Consider the following 22,083-nt stretch of genomic DNA (forward strand, 5'->3'; position numbering starts at 1 on the left):
CTGACAATCATGCGGCAGCACTTCCTGGTGTGGCGGAAGTGCTGCCATCCAGGGCTCCACAATTGTCCAGGCGGTGGCCACGGGCCCCAACAGGAATGGCCCCCATTTAGACCAGGGCGGCGGCCCTCTGATGGTCCAGGGGAGGTATTATACCTCTCCGGGTACTTCCAGGTGTCCCAGCCGTCTGCCACAATATATATATATATATATATATATATATATATATATATATATATATCTTTAGCTGGAAATCCACAAAGGGAGCAAATGAATAACATATCTTAAAATAATTTTTTTTCCAAAGCTTTCGATTCCTAATTCGAATCATCATCTGTTAAAAATGATTAGACTTACAGGAACCCAAGGCAATATATAGCAAATAAAGAGGGGAGGACAGGTGGATGAGGTGGGAGAAGTGATTGATGAGGTGGGGTTCGGAGGGTGTTGGTCATAAAAACTTATTGATTATTTGCATGCTCTTCTTTTCAAGCCTGCACAAGTTGGGTTCATGTCCAAATGTCTGTTAATGGCGTTTTCATTAGATAGCCACATTTCAGCCAGTTCTCTGGCACTTTTAGTATTAGCCTTGAATTTTACTTGCACTGAGTCCCGTTTGAATGTGTGTCTGGTCGAACTTGTATGTGTGTAAATCAGAGACTGTAGGTCTTATCTTCTGACTGTGTTGCAATGTACCTGCATACGTATAGCAAGTATTTTTGATATACTGTACCGCTGGACAGGCATTATATGACATGCTATAAACCACATTCCATATCTCTGCTGCTGATTACATGCTTTTAGCATTAAGAAGGATTGTGTGCAGTGTGTTTGTAGGCTTGTGTGCTACTTTCATGCCTGATCTGGACAGGATAAGTGCCATACTTTCTGATGCAAAAAAATGACTGCAACCTGACCCTCCATCCCATATGGGACACACATCTTTGATGAATGGAGTGCTACTGAAATGGTTCTCCTTCTGATAAGTTTCCCCCCTCCCACAGAGGGCCTCTGAAGCACTGTTAGAGTCACCATTGGGTTCTTGGTCACCTCCCTAACCAAGGTCCTTGTTGCCCAGTTAGTCAGTTTGACTGCATGACCAACTCTAAGTCCTTTTAATGTAAATAATACCTTCATAGTGGCCTCTTTTTTCACAATACACCACAACTCCTTCTCTTCTTTATCTTTCCTTTTATTCCTCCACCTCCACTCTCTCCTCCATACCCGATTCCAATTCCTCCTGAGTAGAATGGTGGAGAACTCTCTTTTAACTCCAGACCTGGGAGTACTTCAAGTGCTTAATCTCTTGCCCCAGGAAGCACTTCTGGGTCAGGTAGGACCACCATAGTCCTTGTAATATCAGTTTCCAAGAGCGCCTGCTGGCAACTGTATAGTTAAAGGGCCATTGGTAGTGGCATAGTAATGCAATGACAGACAATGAGGATGTGTTTATGATGAACCCCAGGATGAGAGGCTGTTGAACTGGTAGATAAATTGGTTTGGCCCACCAGTAGAGACATCCATACGGAACATATGCAAGTTTTGCTGGCTCATAAGCAGGCCATGTGGAAGGAAATCTAATTGATCATATGTCCTTCTATTGAGCAATATTCCTTCTAGGAACTCATCATATTAAAATTATTACTCATTCATAACATTTCACAAACAATGTAGACATCTATTACTTAATAACTCTTCCATAATCCCCCATGGACTACATGAAAACAGGCTTTGCAAGATTGCCCTTACAGCCAAGGTATTCCAAAACTGTGTATTTTTATCTCCCCTTCTGATTTCACTGCCACAAAAACACCTTTGTTGACCACCTTATTTAGCACACTTCAGAAGTCTGCTTGATTTTTTCATTCATTTATTACTTGCACACACATCTTTGAACACTGGCAGAAAACTTACATGGACTTAGGCAGAACATTCAAAGTTAGCATAGCCAATGGCTGGCCTGGACTTCAAATCCTGGAACTGGGAGGAAGCCGTACTGCACCTCAGTGCCACCCAGTCCACAAATTAGAGCCAACATAATATTTTAAATGAGTACTAGAGTGGGACCTAACTATGCCAACATCTTCATTGACTGGTCGGGGGGAACAGCATTTCTTTTCTTCCTACCTGGGTTTTGTACCAGACCTGTACAAAAGATATACTGACAACCGTGTTGGTGTCACCTTTTGCTCCAGAAGCCAGCTACAAGAATCATTAATGATTTTATTAGTTTCCATCCATCTCTCAGGTTTATGGTCAATGTTTCCCACCACAACCCTATAATTTATAGATATTAGTGTTTCTATCGGCTTTCCAGGACTTAAAAGTCCGTCTGTTACAAGGCAAGTGACTCACAGAGTTACCTTCTCTGCATTTCCTTCCATCCCTGACATATTAAAAACTCTTTACCTCTTTCAAAGTTTTTTAGACCCCCACCTCTGCAGCGATGAGGCTGATATTTATAATGAAGCACTCGGAATGAGGAGTTTTTTCTTTCTAGTGGATGCTCTTCTCATATTATGGACAGGACCCTAACATAACATTCACTCTAAGACGAACCCCAGCAACAAAACCCGCATTCTGTTGGTCCTCCCATTCCACCCATCCCTCAGACAAGACGCGGAGATCTTTTTTTTCCTAACTTCACCTTGATCTCCTTCCATCAACCACCTAACCTATGCAAACTTCTCCTCCACAAGCTCACTTCACATAGGAGAGCCACATTCCTCACCAGACATGTTGAACTGAAGCAGGAACCATTGTTTCACCTGCAGATATGTCACCAACAATACCCTTGTATCTGATCTCTCTAGTAATTTAAACAAGCCTCTTGCCAGTCTGAATCTTATCTTATTTCCTACATACTGTAGGTGAAACAGGAGATGGCAAGCAGACCATTTAATAATAATATCAAAATAATGATAACTATTTATACTGTGGCATGTGATTCACTGTCTTGCGCCCCAAAACACGAGGCTGAGTCTCAGTACTTTAGGAAAACCAACTTTATTCAACTTGAAACAGGAACAGCAGGGTTATTTATTGCAGCGGGAACTACTACTCTCCTTTAAATGGCACAGCACCTGGGGCCAAGTCAGTGGCCAAGTTATACTGTTCCCTGCATTTATTACATTCCTTGCATCACCCATTGGCGACAGGCACGTATAGAGCGATCTTGATCGGCTGGTAGCTGTTTCCGCACTCTGCCTCAGCAGCGGACAAGCAGCCCTCCACAGACACAGCAGACTCGCTTCAGTGTGATGTCCTGTTGGGGGGTCCTACAAGAGTTCAGAAACCTCACAATATAGCACCTTATCATTCGTTTACATGCACTTTAAGGTGCGTTCCACAGATTATTCAACGAAAACAGATATACTACATTTACTTGGATTATTATCATTAATTATTTCTATAATAATTTCTAATAAATTTAAGTATACTAGATACAAAATCAACCAGGTATTGTTAAGCAAAATTTAACCACTAAAGTGCAAAACAAACATTCACTCTTGTCCATCCATCATCCAACCCACTATATCCTAACTACAAGGTCACGGGGGTCTGCTGGAGCCAATCTCAGCCAACACAGGGCACAAGGCAGGAAACAAACCCCAGGCAGGGTGCCAGCCCACCACAGGGCACACACACCAAGCACACACTAGGGACAGTTTAGAATCACCAATGCACCTAACCAGCATGTCTTTGGATTGTGGGAGGAAACCCACGCCATCACGGGGAGAACATGCAAACTCCACACAGGGAGGACCCGGGATGTGAACCCAGGTCTTCATACTGTGTGGCAGCAGCGCTACCACTGTGCCGCCCACTTCACTCTTATCAGAAAAAGGTTTTCTAACTGAAATATTTACAGTATATATCTACATTTTACCTAGGCATATGTACATGGCAACCCATTGAGTAGAAACAGTTTGATGTTATTAAAAAGATACAAAAGCAAATCAGACAAGTCCATAGCGGTTTCAGTTGATTTAGGATGTAGATGAAGTTCTTGATTCCTGACTGTGCTTGTTTAACCAGTTGACACGGAGGAGAAGAAAGCAAAAAACTCCTATGACGGGCCATAGGAAAAAAATAAACTACTGGAGGACCACTGTTGGAAGATGGAAACGAGCAAATCAAATAGTTAGGTCTGATGGTAATCAGTTTCTGCTTAGTAGCAGTCAGAATGACCTAGGCCAGCTGGTCTCCCACCCTCCACCGGGCACAGTTGATACAGTTTCAGGTAGCATGTCAAATCAGAGACCTTGTTGAATGCTTCACTTCCCTTTATCATAGCCACACTGTGCTCTCTGTTTGTGTTCTTTCACAGGGCTTCAAAGACACTTTTCAAAGAAAAACAAAAGAAGCTAAGGACTCAGCCTTGGGACCACACATGTCTGTAGGTCTTAATGATCGACTAACGTTTTCATTTTTCTGTTCGTCTTCTCTAATGGCAGCTTTTCTCACCTACAGTCTCTTTTTCTTCTTTCATCTGCCCTGACTTTGATCCCTTTTTCCTGCTGTATACGTCCTTTTCAGTTGCACACCTGATGAAGTTACACGGCCAACATGTTATGTCTTTTACCTTCTTTTCTTTTCAACACACAAATAACCTTCAAACTTTTTTTTTTACTTTTCTGATGCAGCCCCACACTAACTCCATAATATTTAAAATACATGCAAATGTGCCACATAAATTCATTAGTGCAAATAAACAACACCAAACAACAAATAACCCACAGTATGGCATGTTTACTGAAAGTGAAACTTTAGTCACATTTTAAAGCAGAGAGCTGATGGCCAGATACACTACAAGAAGAACAAAACAAGTAACAGAAATAGAAGAATCTGTCTGACCTTGAGCAAAAGTGTTCGGGTTGGGTAGGAGCTGCTTAGTTGCATAACCTCTCACCTAGCAGAGCGCACATCAATCAGGAAATGAGAAGGGTGCCAGCGCTGGAGGATGTCAGCGTCTACATCACTCTGATGTGTGAACTGTAGCTGAAAGTAAAATTAGATCTTTTATAGCTATAAAAAAGAGCACGCTTTTTTTATAAAGGTATAATGGCCCGCTCCTTAATGCCAAGTAAGACACTTTATACCCAACAGCTGCGTGGTTGAGGAGGTGCTGCTTAACGTTGGACCCTAAGCAAAGGAGTATTACAAAAACAGAAATTGTATCTAGCAATGGAACATGGCAGTCACTTGTAAAGGATTTATTCTTAAGTTTGTAGTCTCAGGGTGGTGACATGAGGAACCAGTCTGTTCTATGATACCAGAACAGTTATCCACCATTCTACTGAGAAAGTCATGGAGGCTTTTTGAAATTACAAATCAGAGATGTTAAGAGTGGCAGCTCTGTGGGTTATTACCCCCAGTACCGCAAATATTAAAAATTACAAATTCACCTAACATTTGTGCAGCAGAATATAGCAGTACTCACTTTTATTTAACCTAGTGCTCGCTTTATCAGTTACATCAGTGCCACACTTCCTGTTGTTTGGGCATGACGCCAGAAAGCATGAAAGAAAATTCAGAAAAGCTAAAATAGAAATATTAAATTCTTAAATCAGCCATAAACAAGCTGATTTGTCATTGACCACAGAAAACATGAAATAAGGAGGAGGGTACTTGTAATGTCATTGATTGTGGCTTCACTGTGTGCCAATATGGTCTTCATATTGTATGGCCACTGTGACAAATAGAGGCACTGCCAACCCCTTGAACCCTCAGACCAGCCGTCAGACACCAGATAAAAGTCCAAATAATAGTTTATAATAATACAATGCACAAAGCACCCTCCTCTCCACAATACTTATACAAATAACCAATAATCAATAATCAAATAATCCTCCACTCCCAGACGCTTAGCCACCCTGCCTCCCAACTCAGCTCATCTGTCTGGGATCTCCCACAGTCCTTTATAGTCCTCGACCCGGAAGTGCTTCTGAGCCCTCAGTCCATGTGATTATCCAGCACTTCCGGGTCAGGTAAAAACTTCTCTTTTTCTTCAGCCCGGAAGTATATCATTTCTTCTGTTCCCGTGGCTTGGAAATACTTCCGGGGTATACAGAAAATATAAATCCCTGGGCTTCCCTGCAGCGACTCCTGGCGGCCCCCATGGTATCCAGCAGGGCTGTGCATTATAACTCCACTGTCCATGATTCCCTGCTGGCATTCGGGGCACCTCCATGCTGCAAGGAGGGCTCCATCTGGCGGCTTGGGGGTATTGGCCATGATGAATGGCCGGCCATATCTCACACCACATTAACAAAAGGAGCCTTCAAATGTCAGCTTATGATATCGACTGGGATCTTTTACTTGTCTCCTTTATGTATTATTTAATTGACACATTTACCAAGGCATTTTATAATATTTGTGAACTTCTTATATTTCCTTTGTTTTTTATTGAAGCATATGCTGGAGAAGTGACTTGCTCATGATCACACAGTGTCAGCAGGATTTGAACCCACACCCTCAGGGTTTGAGGTTCAAAGGCCAAAGCTGCAACCACTACAACACACTGCCTGCCTATTTGTATTTGTTAATATAAAACAGGTAGAAAAGGAACAACTCACAGCTGAGAATGACCCACTGACCCTTAGTACTGGTGCACTGCAGGGATGTGTCCTCTCCCCACTACTCTTCTCACTTTACACAAATAACTGTAAATGGGGCGATTCATCTGTCAAAATTCTTAAATTTGCAGATGACATAACACTAATAGGCAAAAGTTCCAACAATGATGAGTTCATATACAGACAAAAGGGGGAAAATCTGACATTGTGGTGCAGCCATAATAATTTGGACCTTGCCTGCAAAAGGGGCCAGAGTTGCCTCGAAAGCTTGCGTATTGTAATCTTAGTTAGCCAATAAAAGGGGTCATTTTGCTAGACTTCTCACTACATCCATAATGGCTAACATGGTACAACACCCTAGTACTACAGACCTTAACATTAAAAAAACTGAGGGTGATGATCACAAATTTCAGAAAACTGACACCTGCTCACCTATCACTTGCTATAAATGGCCGTTAGGATGACTGAATCATTTAAGTTTCTGGGCCCAGTGCTGTCACAAAACCTTAAGTGGGACAATAACATCACATGTATTATTAAGAAAGCCCATCAGAGAATGTTCTTTTTGTGTCACCTGAGGAAATTCAATCTCCCTCAAGCAATACTGGTCCAATTCTACACAGACATCATCAAGTCCACTCTGACCTCATCTCTAACTGTCTGGCTTGGTGCTGCCTTTGTTCAGGCGAAGGCCAATCTGCAATGCATCATCAAAGCATGTGAAAGAATCATAGGCTGCAACTTACCGCACACTGAAGTCCTATATGTGTTCATAACAATAACATTTATTTATACAGCACATTTTCATACAAATAATGTCGCTCAAAGTGCTTTACATGATGAAGAAAGAGAAAAAAAAGACAAAATAAGAGTTAAAATAAGAGAACTCTAATTAACATAGAATAAAAGTTAGGTCCAATGGCCAGGGAGGACAGAAAAAACAAAAAAACTCAAGACAGCTGGAGAAAAAATAAAATCTGCAGGGGGTCCAGGCAATGAGACCGCCCAGCCCCCTCTAGGCATTCTACCTAATATAAATGACCTCAATCAGTCCTCATTATATTCAGGGTTCTCCTGGAAGGACGTGATGATGACGGTCACATGGACTTCTGGTCTTTAATCCATCAATGTCCAGGCTAAGGAAGAGGGTCCCAAAGATCATTGCTAATTTGACTCACCCAGGGCATCACCTGTTCCAAAGACTTCCCCTCCTTCAAACATCTTTGTGCAGTGAGAGCTAAAACAACATGTCACCTAAACAGTTTTTTCCCATGTGCAGTTATTCTTACTAATCAGGTTTGATCTTTCTACTCAATATCTACAGTATGTACACCTGCACACTACACTGCCTGGACATTTTAATCATACTATCTCTTTAATTTTTTTTGTATTGACCTTGCATACTGCATCATATTTTATCATTTTATATTTTATTCTCTTAATAGTCATTAAGCCCGTTACAATAACAGGCGTTAGAACAGTAGTGCATAAACATTAGTAGGAACAGTCTATATTAAATGGCAAGGGACCTTGACCTCATTCTTTTTGTTGGTCGTATTTTTCTTTGTCTTTCAGCCTTTCTTTTGTTGATGTTTACTTGCTGAGCTGACCGTTCTTCGTGGGCTGCCGCCGTGTATTGTGTGTCTTTAATTTTCTGTGGCAGTAATACTGTCTTGTAGGTCCACTGGCTTGTACGTCTGTAATATACCTTTAATTTTCTCTGGCGGTAATACAGGCGTGCGCATTGGTAATATGCCTCTAATTTTCTCTGACAGTAATACTGGCTTGTAATTGGCTGTAATATGCGTCACTGTATTGTGTACCTTTAATTTCCTCTCACAGTAATACTGGTTTGTATTTCCGCAAAAACGCCTGTAACTTTCTCTGACAGTAATATCGCGCATCGCACCGTGCCCCACGCATGCGCACTTCACCAGAAGACACACACACACGGACACCTAGACGCAAACAGGGATTTTATTAAAGAGGATATTTATCTTTTGTATTCTGTGCTCTCCTTGTATGCTGCACTAATGCTATCAAGACAAATTCCTAGTACACTTTATTGTATCTGGTCAACAAGGTGAGTTCTGATTCTGATTCTGCCAAATCAAGAAAAGCCCCCAGGTCAACAAAAGTCCTATCCTAATCTTAACAGAAAAATGAGGGAAACACCAGCCCTTGGGTGTCCGCAAGGTCTTACTTCAGTTGCCTATCCTAAATGCAAAATCCACCACCAACCCTTACATGGGACATGGGACGCATAAACCTTGGGCTCAGAAGATGATAAAATACACCAAAAACACTGGTGACAGACAGTGAAGGTGCAAAGAAAACATTGTGAAGAGGGCAATTCTGAAGAGATCTATAAAGTTGACACTCTCTCTTATTGATAAGAATAGACTGAGCCTGTGCCGAGATTATTGTGCATTTTATGAACAAGAATTTAAAAGGGCTATGTAGAAGGTAATCTTGGAGCCTTAGACAGGCAGTGGTCAAAACCAGTAAAGTTAACAAGATCAGCATACTAATCAGTGTTTGGGGAAAGAGAGAATCAAGGTCAAAAAATCAAGGAGAATTCAGCAAGCAAACAAAGCAAAGATAAATCCCTAACCAAAGAACATTTAAGCACACACAGCAAAGATTTGTCTTCAAAATTTCAAAACAAATTGATAGCCAGAGTGCTCCACCACCATCTTTTACCAGCAAAAATGACTCACCTTACATAGAACACATTTGCTTTCTGACACAGTGGTGCCAAGTCAATAATCCCTGTTAATGTGAACAAAATCACGGAGCTGAGATGGTTGTAAACTTCAGACCATACTCTTGTCCATACTAGCAGGGATGGATGTGGAGAGAGTTAGAGGATTCACATTTCTTGGAGTCACCATCACAGATTGTCCAAACTGACCACAGCACATCTCAGCCACCATCAAAACTACTCACATAAGTCTTTACCTCATCTGATGTCTGAGGACGTTTCCCTCTAAGTTCAATAACTTGTGCATCTGAGGAGTCCATCCACATTGGCTACATTACGCCATAAGACAACATCTGCTCCGCTTAGGACTGTAAAGCATTATAAGGAATGTGGAAGTCAGCAGAAAACATCATTGACACCCAGTTCTCTTCTGGTCAGATTATGCATAACACATACAGCCTTATAAAGTCAAACAGTGTTATTAAAGATAACATGTCCATCACAGTTACTTTTAAATGAGATGCTGATTTTCTCAATTATTTTGAGAATTTTGTTTGAGTTTGCTTTTCAAGTCTGACTCAACAATTGTTATTTGAGATATAATACTAGGGTGTTGTACCATGTGTGAAAAGAAGAGCCTCGACACACATAAAAAGGTTTGGGGCAGCCACCCATGTATTCTTGCTGGCTGCAAATGGGTTTTGTTAGCATGTGCATTGTTTTGAGTCCTGAATTGAACTGATGTGCTGAAGAAATGATGGCGGCTTTAAAGGCCAAAACCAGAAATGACATCGTCCATGGTCGGAACCGGGAGTGATGTTGTCCATTGCGCCGGAACCAGAAGTGACGTCATTGGCGGTGCGTCTGGTAGGTGTTTCTGTATTTGGCCTGCAGAGATAACAGAAGTGGGATTAGTGCACCCTGACACCCTCTGGCCTGGCGGGTAATTACCTTGACTTGGTCCGCTCAGCTTCCTCCTACTCGCACATGTGTGACACAAATGCACCCAAATGAAATCTCAAGTAATGAGATGAAGGAAGTTGCCTCGAAAGCTTGCATATTGTAATCTTTTTAGTTAGCTAATAAAAGGCATCATTTTACTTGACTTCTCATTACTTGAGATTTCATTTGGGCGCAGTGGTTTGCTCTGCTGCTTACAGCTCATGAATAGTGGGTTTAAAACTGTGTGGAGATTGCAACTTTACTCCATGCTTGCGTGGCTTTTCTTTTGGCTACCTATTTTTTGCTTGTATATTGGCATAAAGTGACAGGAAGGATACTTTAAGATATAAGAACTGGAAGATGAAATGTAACCAAAAACAGACTAGGGTCGAAACTGAGATGATAAAACTTTTGGGCCAAACCCTAATTGCTAAACAAAAATCATGGTCAAGAAAACATTTTAGATCAGTAGAACATTAGAACCGTCCAGTTTGCCAGATCTATCCTCTTAATTCTTCTAAAAATAAATGATAGATTGTGTAGCACAGCGTGTAGAATACAAGTCAAGGAGGTTAAGCTATATAACGCATTTGTGAGACCTCATCAGGAAAACTGTGTGCAGTTTTGGTCTCCATGTTACAAAAAGATATAGTAAGCCTGAGGGAAAGTCCAGAGAAAAGCAAATAGGCAGATTCCAGGACTATGAGGTATGAATTATGAGGAGAGATTGGAAAGGTGAACCTTTTTCCTTTAAGTAAATTGACATTAAGAGGTAACGTGTGAAAATGAACAGACTCGACACACTTAAAAAGGTTTGGGGCAGCCATCCATATAATATTCCTGGCTGTAAAAAGTTTTTGAAAAGAACAGAGATGTTCACAATACTGAGGCCAAAGCATAACTGGTGAGGGTTTCCAAAGATGGTGGCTTTAAGAGATCAGACGGGAAGTGATGTAAGGGAACCAGAAGTGATGATCTTCCGACGTCAGTGTGTGCACCAAAAGTGACATTCTTCTGGGCGCTGGAACTGGAAGTGACATCATGCTGAGTGCCGGAAGCAATGTCATCAGCTCTGAATCAGAGAGGTTCTTCCACGGCTCGTCCGTAGAGATAGCAGGAGAAGTTTCAGTGCACCCTGCCACCCCCAGGCCTGGAATTACCTTGGTCCATACAACGTCCTCGTGTGACACATGATTGACAGGAATTAGTGCAGTGGACCCCAGCTGCTACTTTCAAATGACTTCTTCAAAAAGAACATTGGGACACAGATGGAAACCTGCCCAGGGAAATTGTCACAGAAACGTTCGAAAGTTTTTCTTCACGTACAAAACCAACAGACACATAGAATAAACTACTGTGGTAAAGAGTAAGACTTTCGGAACCTTCGAAACTTAACCCAATGTTATTTAACAAGCTTGTTGGGCTGAGTGTTCTGTTCTTGTCAAAAATTGTTGTAATGTTCTAATGTTAAGGACCTCTATGTTGATCCGGTATGCAAGAGTTCAACTGTGTATCTGAGTGTGCCCAGTAATACACTGGTACTCAATCCAGATTGGCTCGTTCCTTGTGACTAATGCTTACAATAATTTGCAGATTGTTTATTTACAGTATTTTATTATTCTGCAAATTACACTCAAGTAAATTATGTTACAAATATTTTTGCTTTAATTTGTTAGGGAGAAAAAAGCATCATGGAAGTTTGACAAATACATTAATGACATGTCTTTTTTTGTTTCTTGTTCTGATTACTGTATAGACAAGGCCAAAAACACACCATCATAAAGTTTCAGATTCCAGTGATATGCATGGAGATGCCCACCCTGTTAGCCATTCAGAAGAGAGCACCATGGAATCAGGGGAGCAAACCTCCTTTTTAACAAAGAACAAAATAGAACAGATGATTCATCGGAATTCACACAGCAAGGAATATAAAGTGAGTGACCAGCTACAGCGTCTCTTAGATAATTTACAGCAAGGAAAGCCTGAAAAAACAGTGGTCACCAATGAACCTGGTACACCTACTCTTGATCTCAGGATTGACAACAAGATACTGATAACCCAGAAATCTGATTATGATAGTGACGTGAACCTTCAACTAACAGGGAGCCTTGACACAGAAGGGCCAAAGAAACCATGGGAGAGCTTAAAAGACTCTGACAAGTTTAGCAAAGACCATAAGCAGTTATGTGCTGACACTCAGGTGGAAGACACTACAACTCATTATGGGCTGTTCAAGCCAGATACGTTTTATAGCAAGCAAGACATCATCCCAAAATTAGAGTCGCTGTACAGAAATCACTCTGGATGCTCTTCCATTAAAGGAGAACACTTTAACAAATCTAGTCTCTACAATGATGTAAATGCTCAGCTTTCAGAAACTTCAGAGGAGAAAACACCTAGGACTACAAGTGCGCCTCTCAATGAAATCACAGCAATGAAAGAACTTAAGATAGACAAAAACAATGATAACATTGAAAATGAAATGTTAGGAGACATTTCACAGCATTTCAAAGCAGAAAAACTAAGGAAAACGCAGAGGGATCCTATAAAAGGTTTAAAAAACGATCAAAATTTAAATTGCAGTCCACACACAATTCAATCTCAGAGTAACAAAAGGAGCTCTAGGAATTCATCTAAACAAAAGGGAGATTTAACGTTTTTACCAGGTTTGCAGTTCAATACACAGGAGACAACAAAAGAAGAACCACAGTGTAGCCCTCCACATAAAGACCTAGTCCAAACTGAAATTTTAAAGAATATAAAACATGAGAGTATGGCAGTAATTCAATCTGCTTCACCAAATTGTTGCATAAAGTTCACTAATCCAAAATGTATCTACCCTCCTTTCTCAGAGACTTCTCTTGGTGATACTCAGATGTCCACAAAGGATGATCATTTGTCTGCATATGATAAAACATCGTCATGTAAAAAATCACAAGCTGTAAAGTGTCCTAATAAGACTTCTTATTATTTTAAAGATTTAGGGGAAAACAAGGCAGCGGCTGAACTGGAACCCACAATACAATCTACAAAAATAGGAAATTCCAAATTTAAAGTCATTACAATGAACATTGGGAACACAAATGACAAAGTCTCCATGCAGAAGGAGACAAAATCCAAACATGCTTCACGGAAATCAGAGCTTCAGAATCCTGAGAATGATACTAAAATGACAGGTGTACCGGTACATCTCCAGGAAGAGAGGCCAACAAGTACTTCCCGGAAAGGCACAGTTCACATTAAGCATCCATCATCAAGGTCTAGCTCTAAAGAATCTCAGCCTGCCCTGGCTAAACCCGCCCTTGAAATTTCTCAACAGAAGTGCCAAAAACTAGAAAGACAATCAAGCGACTTTGATTCTTCATGTGGCACAAAAAAAGAACAAAGTCTGAATAAGTTAACCGTCGGAAAAGTAAAATCCACGGCAAAATCAAAAGTCAAATTACCCAAAGAATTTCAAGAAAGTAAAGTATCTCCTGCAAAAGAAGCGGAGAATGTTGAGCAAACTGGCTCAAAACTCAAAGGACAAACTGTGCCTTCAACACAACTTCATGATAAAGCTTCTGCCAGCAATTGCTCAGTCGTAAAAAATGCAAACCTTGTTATAGACTGTGCCCATTCAAATGATATGGGCATCCCCTTAAGAACACAAGGAAAAATCATGTCAGAGCAGGAAATCTTACACTCGGTGGGTGAAGAGACGCCCGCTGTCCCTAAGCCACATGTGCTCCAGGGTAGTGAAGAACTCGCCAAACATGTGCGTGTCCCAGATGACAAAACCACGGCAGGCCTAGTAGACAAGAAAACACAGAAAAAGTGCGTGGGAGGAAATGAACACATCGAGCTGAAGAATAAAGAATGTCAAAGAGCCGCTGGACAGACAAGTCACAAGAAACATCATCAAGATGAAATGCAGACCCAGAAACCACCAGGAAACCAAGAAGACAAAGGTAAGGCCACAACAGATTACTTGGGGGTGCCGCTGTCTCTTTAACTGTGTTTCAGGATGGGTGGGCATCTTTGTATTTTGGATGTGTGGCTTTCATCTTTGTTTCTCATTTACTTAATGTGTTTTCTAGTTATGGCTACTCATGCAATACAAGTTACTCCATGCATTAATGGAAAGGAACCAATATTTATAATGAAGGACCATAACACTCTTTAACTTATTAAAGACCTTGTTAATCTTGTAACTTTTCTCCTTAAGAGTATATTATTATTTCATTTATTAAATTGATGGCAGTTGACTTATGCGCTAACTTGGTATACTATGAAACTCACAAAGTAGACACCTTTACGGTAACATAGTGTTATGACTGTGCATTTTTATTACATTTTTTTTCTTAAAGTTCTTACATTTTTTTGGCTCAGTTTTTAAAATGTATTCTTTTTCTTTAATTGTGCATTTCCAGACTGATTCTGAATAGTTTGATTTGTCTTATGATTTTGATTATTTTATTTTCCTGACACCATTCCAGATGGGACACATGATTGTGATCATTGCAGCGAATGAAGTCACTTACCTTCTGGTCTATAAATGGTGGCAACTGTCACGTTCAGTATATCTTATTGGATAAAACTCTGTTTGAAAAAATCCTTAGTGATAGTCAGTGTTCCCAACAAATCTCTAAAGGTTTAGTGTCAGGTTTGCTTTGGTCTTTTGCCCTTTAAATAACAAATATGTTTTGGGGTTGACAGTCTTTTTGACTCATTTGACAGTTTTTGCTGATCCTTTTGGTTATCATCTCCTGGTTAATCTGTTTTCTTGCTCACAAAATTTATTGGGCTTCCTTGTTGTGTCCATAACATATGTGCTTTATGTTACATACAGAGTGGATTCAGAAATTATTCTGACCCCTTCACTTTTTGCACAATTTAATTTGTTGTAGATTTAATTTTGAATGGATAAATTTGCCATTTTTCTCCTTCAATCTACACTCAGTAACCCAAAGTGAAAAAGTGTTTTCATAAAGGTTTACAGATTTATTTAAAATCAAAAGCTGGAATCTCTCGTTCATATAAATATTCAAACCCTTTTCTGTGGCACTCCACGTTGTGGTCATGTGCCTCCTGTTTGCTTTAATTCTCCAATGAGATGTGTGTAGAACTTGATTGGAGTCCATCTGTGGCTAACTGAGTTGATTGGACATCGTTTAGAAAAGCACACACCAGCGTATAGAAGGCCCAACAATTGACACTGCATGTCAGGACGAAAACCAAGTCATGAAGTCCAAGGCCTCCCTACAGACCTCTGTAATGAAACTGTGGTGAAGTATCGATCAGGATAAAGGTATAAAACCACACTTAAAGCTTTGAGTGTCCCCATGAGCACAGTGGCCTCAATAATTATGAAATGGAAGATGTTTGGAACCACCAGAACTCTTCCTAGAGTTGGAAATCTGGCCAAACTGAGTAACTAGGCAAGACAAACATGACTAAGAACCATCTGCTGAGATGGGATGCTCCTTGGCAGCAGGGGCAGAGAGACTGGTCAGAGTGGAAGAAAAGAAGAAAGCAGCCAAACACAGATAGGTCTTTGAAGAAAACCTGCTCCAGAACGCATGCTGCCTCGGACTGGTGTGATGGCACCTTTGAGCAAGATAATGACCCAAATCATACAGCCCAGACAACCCTGGAGTTAGTGGAGTAGCAAGAGTTTGTACCGCTCAGGGCGGGGCGGTGCTTCAATTTGTCGCCCTATAACATATCTGAATATATTAACATATTTAAATAGAAAATTAAAATGATGTATAGAGAAAAATTAAGATACATTTTGCATAGATTTATCTACTCTCTATATATAAAATCCTAAGCCTAAAAGTGCAACAAATTTATGTGATGTTTTAATGTCACAATTTAAATCAGGCATAATTTAAAACCTACGTATATATATTTGGTATCATTCTTTTTAGAATTTATCAAACTTTAATGTGATGTTGTTAGATTTTCAGATTCTTATTCCGTTTTTAAATTATAAACTAAAATATCAAGAACTCACATCCCGTGAGATGAGACTTTGTGTCAAGAGATTTAACCATTTCTGGGGCTGAAATAAAAGACAAAGAGTAGATGACAAAGACAACTGCTGTACAGGCTTTTAAATGTTTGAAGTGCCGCGTGAGATGCAGATCACATGGCACGGCAGCAGCAGCAAGCCAGCAGCTGATCGAGCAAAGAAGAGGTAAAAAAAAAACTGTGTTTGTATCCCATTGTATCACCATTTAAGAGGGGGTTTCGGAGGAGCGACCGTGTCTCCTTGTGGTGCTTTCAGCCCCCCTCTTCACAACACGAGCAGCAGAGATGAGAAGTGGCTGGCGTGTAGCATAGGCCAGGGGGGTTGGTGAGTGAAGCGAGTAGGGGGGTAACTCCCTAGTTCATATATAGAGAAACAGCAATAATTTTTCACATATAATTATTTATAAGCATCACCTAGACAAGAATATAGTATAGATGCACTGATAAGCCGTGTTCTATTTATTAGTTTAATATAATTACGCTGTGAAAACCGGAACCAGTGTAGTGTACAAGTGATAGGTGGGGATGTTTTCTGCACAAAGCAACAATGCATTTGGATTGATAAGGAAACAAAATTACAAATTAGTTGTTTATCTTCCTAGAAATTATTATCGGTGTAATGTTTATTTTTATTTTTGTTATTGCCTCATAAATTTCAACTGCTGTGTCTGATGCCATCACAGAAGGACAGTCTGAAAATTAGTTTTAAAGCATTTGTTGATACATTTTTTGACTTCTTTCATTCATGAGTGATATTTTTCCGAACCCTGCTGCTTACACATGAATTGCACTGAGCCTTTTGGCCTATAATGCCTCCCCCAAAAATGTGCTGCCCAGGGCGGACTGCCCCCTCCGCACCCTCCGAGCTATGCCACTGCCTGGAGTGGTTTCAGGACAAGTCTCCGACTGCCTTTGAGTGGCCTGTTTCAAAGCTCAGACTTAAACCCCATAGGGAAACCTGAAGATGGCAATTTACAGACGCGTCCCAACCCATTTACTGGGGCTTGAGAGATTCTTCTGCTAGGAAGAATATGATGAACTGTCCAAATCTTGGTGTGTAACGGTTGGAGAGACTTACCCAAGTAGATTTGAAGTTACCAAAGGGGATCCTACAAAGTTCTGAATTAAGGGTCTGAATACGTTTTGAATTTCTCCATGGCATCAATAAAGTTTTATCTAATCTAATCTTATATGAGTGAGTGATTTCAGTTTTTGATTTTTAATAAATTTGCAAACCTTTCTGAAAACAAATTTTCACGTTGTCATTATGATTTACTGAGTGTTGATTGATAGGCAAAAATGGCAAATGTCTCCATTTAAAATTAAATCTACAACATGATAAACTGAGCAGAAAGTGAAGAGGTCAGGATATTTCTTGAATCCACTGTCGATTCCTGTTAGTAACGCACATTAGAAAGGCTCACTGTTCCCTTGAGCTTTGTGAGATGCAGTTTAGAAACTAACATCAGGGAAGGTGGCTGGCCTTCAGAAGCTTCACTGCCCCACACCTTAAATGAGTGGAATAAAGAAAGCATGGCCAGGTGCTCCTGCATCTCAGAGTGGAAGGGGAACCCAAGATGACAGAAGATAATGGGCACTTCTGGGATTCCTAAAACTGATAAAAGTACATAAAGAGAATTTTGAGGAACCAGACAATCAGATTTTCTGGAACCGGAAGTGAACGCTGGCATTTCTGTCTGCCGCTGCTCTGTTTGTGTATTTTTTTCTCTTTGTCTGGAATTTGCTTGGGTGATTTTTAAATCTACTATGATAAACCTCAATTGGTTACCATGGATTACTGTGTCTATTCTGCTATCTAATGCAATCACATCTACAAAACTAAAATACTCACCAGATGAATTTACTCGTTTTATGCCTTTTGCATTGGATCTGCCTTCGCCTTTGCATTGGATTAAAAACTGATATTCCTGTCCCTTGCTTCTTTCAGCCTTAGCATGAGCCCTCGCAGAACTGTTCTCTGCTGGCAGAAATCTGTGTGGGTAAATGGAAGTTCTCTCGTTGATTCTCTGCTCATGTATCTAGCTTTGATGAATAGGTGGTGGAAACTGCCTCTTGTCAATTGCTGAGTACTTGTGGAAATCCCAGTGGTGACGGTCTACTGGCTAATGTGTTATTTTAATTGGGCCGAGTAGGTACACAAGGGGTACATTGCTTTGCTGCCAATCTGGAATTTGCTTGGGTAATTTTTGGAAATCTACTATGATAAACCTCAATTGGTTACCATGGATTACTGTGTCTACTCTGCTATCTAATACAATCACATCTACAAAGCTAAAATACTCACCAGATGAATTGTATCGACTTCGAACAAACTGTGAATTACCTGCTGATCTCTGACGTCCAAAGTACATTCACCGGGGGTCTCGTCGTCGTTTTTGTCTCAGCAGGTGTAACAGCAGGTCTGTTTCTTCACTTTGGTCTGAAGGACACTCTTGTCCACATATTTTTGAGTGATGTGTTGAACATAGCGTGCTGATTCCTCTGGTAAAATCACCGGCACTTCATAGGCACTTTGAAGTTTGAATTATTTAACACTCGATCTACACGTATCTCTAACAAAGCTCTGCTGATTGGTGATTTTATTATAGACACTAAGATGGACTGTTTATGTCTTACGGAGACTTGGCAGCAACAGGGTGATTATTTTCATCTATCAAGTGCTCCCTCCAGGGTTTGTCTGCATCACTAAATCCCGTTCTTTGGGGAGGGGAGGCAGTCTCGCAATAATTCACTGCAAAGACCTAAAATTATCACTGATACCTCATCCTGCGTATCCTTTCTTTGAACTGTTAGCTGGCAAACTCTACGGACCTTCACATGCTATAATTGCTGTCTTATATAGACCTCATAAATTATCAAGTATTTTTACTCCAGAACTTTTTACTGTTTAAACTACTTTGTGTCGAATGTCTCCTAATGTCATCCTTATGTGTGATTTTAACATACACTTTGACACCTCAACTGATACACTCACAAATGATTTTAATGAAATCCTTGACTGTTTTAATTTAATACAATGTGTGAACTTCTCAACTCATAAAAAGGTAATATTTTAGACTTTGCTGCTCTGGTATCACACCTCACAATCTTATTCCTACTGAATTACCTATCTCAGATCACAAAGTGATTACATTTGATGTTAGCTTACCTCTCCGTAAAATAAAAGTTCAGCATGTGATTTCATTTCGTAATGTCAAGCATGTAAACCCAGAGACCCTTATAGATTTGTTGCAATCCCAGCCTGTTTCTCCTTCTTCTACCACACCATCAGAATTAGTAGACCTTTACAATGCTGCTCTGTCTTCTGCCTTTGATACACTAGCTCCCTTAAAAACACGGACTGTCTCATTTATTCGCACTGCTCCCTGGTTTACATCTGAACTCCATCAGCTCAAGGCCATGGGCCGACAGTTGGAGCGCCTAGCTAAAAAGACGGGTCTTGTTGTACACAAGGAAATATATTCAGATCATATGTTAAAATACAAAAATGCTCTCTCTGTTGCCAAAACTGTATACTATTCTAACATCATCAATACAGGAGGGAAAAATACTAGAGATCTTTTTTCCACAATGAATAGGCTAATTACACCACCAGAAAATGTCACTCACCTTAACCAGTCTGTTAAATACTGCTGTACATTTTTGGATTCCTTCAACTCAAAAATTGAAAAAAATCCTCTATTTCTGAAGAAAATGACATACTCTCCACTATCACCCATATTCCCTTACCAACCACCTTATTCTCAGAGTTCAGTTTACCAGCTCAAAATGATATCTCAGAGCTTATAACAAAATCTAATTCTTCCACATGCCAATTAGATCCAATACCTACAAGCTTTGTTAAGTCCTGTCTGTCACATATTTCCCCCATGATAACTACAATAGTTAACTCTTCCCTTACTACAGGCACGGCCCCCCTCTCACTAAAAACGGCCTCATATACTCCAATTCTGAAAAAACCTGGCTTAGACCCAAATATCCTTAACAATTATCAGCCCATTTCAAATGTTCCATTCATATCTAAAGTTCTCAAAAAGATAGCTGCCTCCCAACTTCAGTCCCATCTTTCAAAAAATAACCTTTTTGAACAGTTTCAATCTGGGTTTCCTCCTAAACACTGCACAGAAACTGCCCTGGTCAAAATCATAAATGATCTTCTCCGGGTAGCTGACATGGGACTTTTATCAATTCTTGTACTTGTTGACCTCAGCTCTGCATTTGACACCATATCTCATCAGATAGTTTTGAAACGCCTAGCTAGTTTTTCAGTCTGTGGCCTTGTCCTCCAATGGTTTTCTTCCTACCTCACTGATAGGAGGCAATTTGTTCAAGTAAAGGGCTTTAAATCTGAGAATGCAGCCATTATTCAAGGAGTTCTGCAGGGTTCTGTTTTGGGGCCACTTCTTTTTACATCTTCCCAATAGGTAATATCTTTCGACACCATGGTATTAACTTTCATTGTTACGCTGATGACACACAACTTTATCTATCCACTAAATACACTTCTGCTTTCCCTCCAAATACTCTTATGGCATGTCTCCAGGACATAAAGCCATGGATGACTCACAGTTTTCTCCAATTAAATAGCAATAAAGCTGAGGTGCTCCTCATTGGTTCTAAATCTACACTTGCTAAGGTTAACCATTCTTCCATTTTAATTAACAACATTAACACAAACATCTCTTCCCAGGTTACGAGCCTGGGCATAATTCTAGACAGTACCCTCTCTTTTTCATCTCATATGATGTTTCTCGAACTGCCTTCTTCCATCTCCGAAACGTTTCTAGACTCAGTCCTGTTCTTGCGCAACACAGTACTGAAGTATCGGTTAAAGCCGTAGTCCCATCACGTATAGATTACTGTAATGCTATTCTATCTGGCATCCCACAAAAACTTATCCATTGCTTACAACTTATTTAAAATTCTGCTGCTAGGATAATAAGCTGTTCTAAATCTACTGAATGCATTATGCCTATTCTCTCCCAACTTCACTGGCTCCCTGTTTACTACCGAATACAATACAAAATACTGCTCTTAATGTTTAAAGCTCTCCACAGCCTTGGTCCTCTCTACCTCACTGATATCCTTCAGACTTACACTCCCTCTCGCTCCCTCAGATCCTCACTTTCTGTGCCGCACATCAAACTCTGTTCAATTGGAGATCAAGCGTCTCTCATAGTGCCCCTCGACTCTGGAATTCTCTTCCCTCTCATATCCGTCAACTCGATTCAATAACACATTTTAAAACTGCCCTCAAAACTTATCTCTTCAAACTGGCATACCAATTGTGAATTTAACACGGTTACTGCCTGCTGTCTTTGATGTTTGCTACTACCTCTGTACCTTATTGCAATTTGATGTTATCATCCTCTTTGTTTTTATATCATTTTACTATTGTTTCATTTTATTGTAAGGTGGCTTTGAGTGTTAAGAAAGGCGGCTATTAAATAAAATGTGTTATGATTATTATTATTTATGATCCAAAAGTGAAGTCATTTATTGCTTGTTGATATGTTCAGTTCATTTAGTATGACACTCAGACTGAAAAGAGGTCTACCATAGTCATCTGATCTAAATGTGGTTGGTAAGCTTTAATTTCCATGAAGAAGATGGTGGGATGCTAGTACTGTTTTATAAAAGAGGTGCTGATCCAGGCTTTGTCTTGTTGCCATAGCTGATAAGAGACCACAGTCTAGTGTTCTGATGGAGAGCACATCTCCTTGGTGAATGCAGGGCTGGTCCTTGTGCTATGCAGTTGTTTCTTTGGTGCCCCCTGCCATACTGTGCGAAAACATTCCTATTTCGATAATGAAATGTTGAAATGTT

The 22,083-nt window shown here is 40.3% G+C and overlaps 1 protein-coding gene across 1 annotated transcript in view; it reads left to right on the forward strand.

Annotated features, from left to right (window-relative positions):
- Window positions 1-22,083, forward strand: part of alpk2 (alpha-kinase 2) — a 61,639-nt gene that overhangs the window by 21,589 nt on the left and 17,967 nt on the right. Inside the window, exon 4 of the mRNA XM_028802509.2 lies at window positions 11,978-14,171. Within this exon, the coding sequence (XP_028658342.2) occupies window positions 11,978-14,171 (2,194 nt within the window). The remainder of the gene's footprint in view (window positions 1-11,977; window positions 14,172-22,083) is intronic.

This window comes from Erpetoichthys calabaricus, chromosome 5, assembly GCF_900747795.2.
Source record: "Erpetoichthys calabaricus chromosome 5, fErpCal1.3, whole genome shotgun sequence".
Taxonomy (NCBI): domain Eukaryota; kingdom Metazoa; phylum Chordata; class Cladistia; order Polypteriformes; family Polypteridae; genus Erpetoichthys; species Erpetoichthys calabaricus.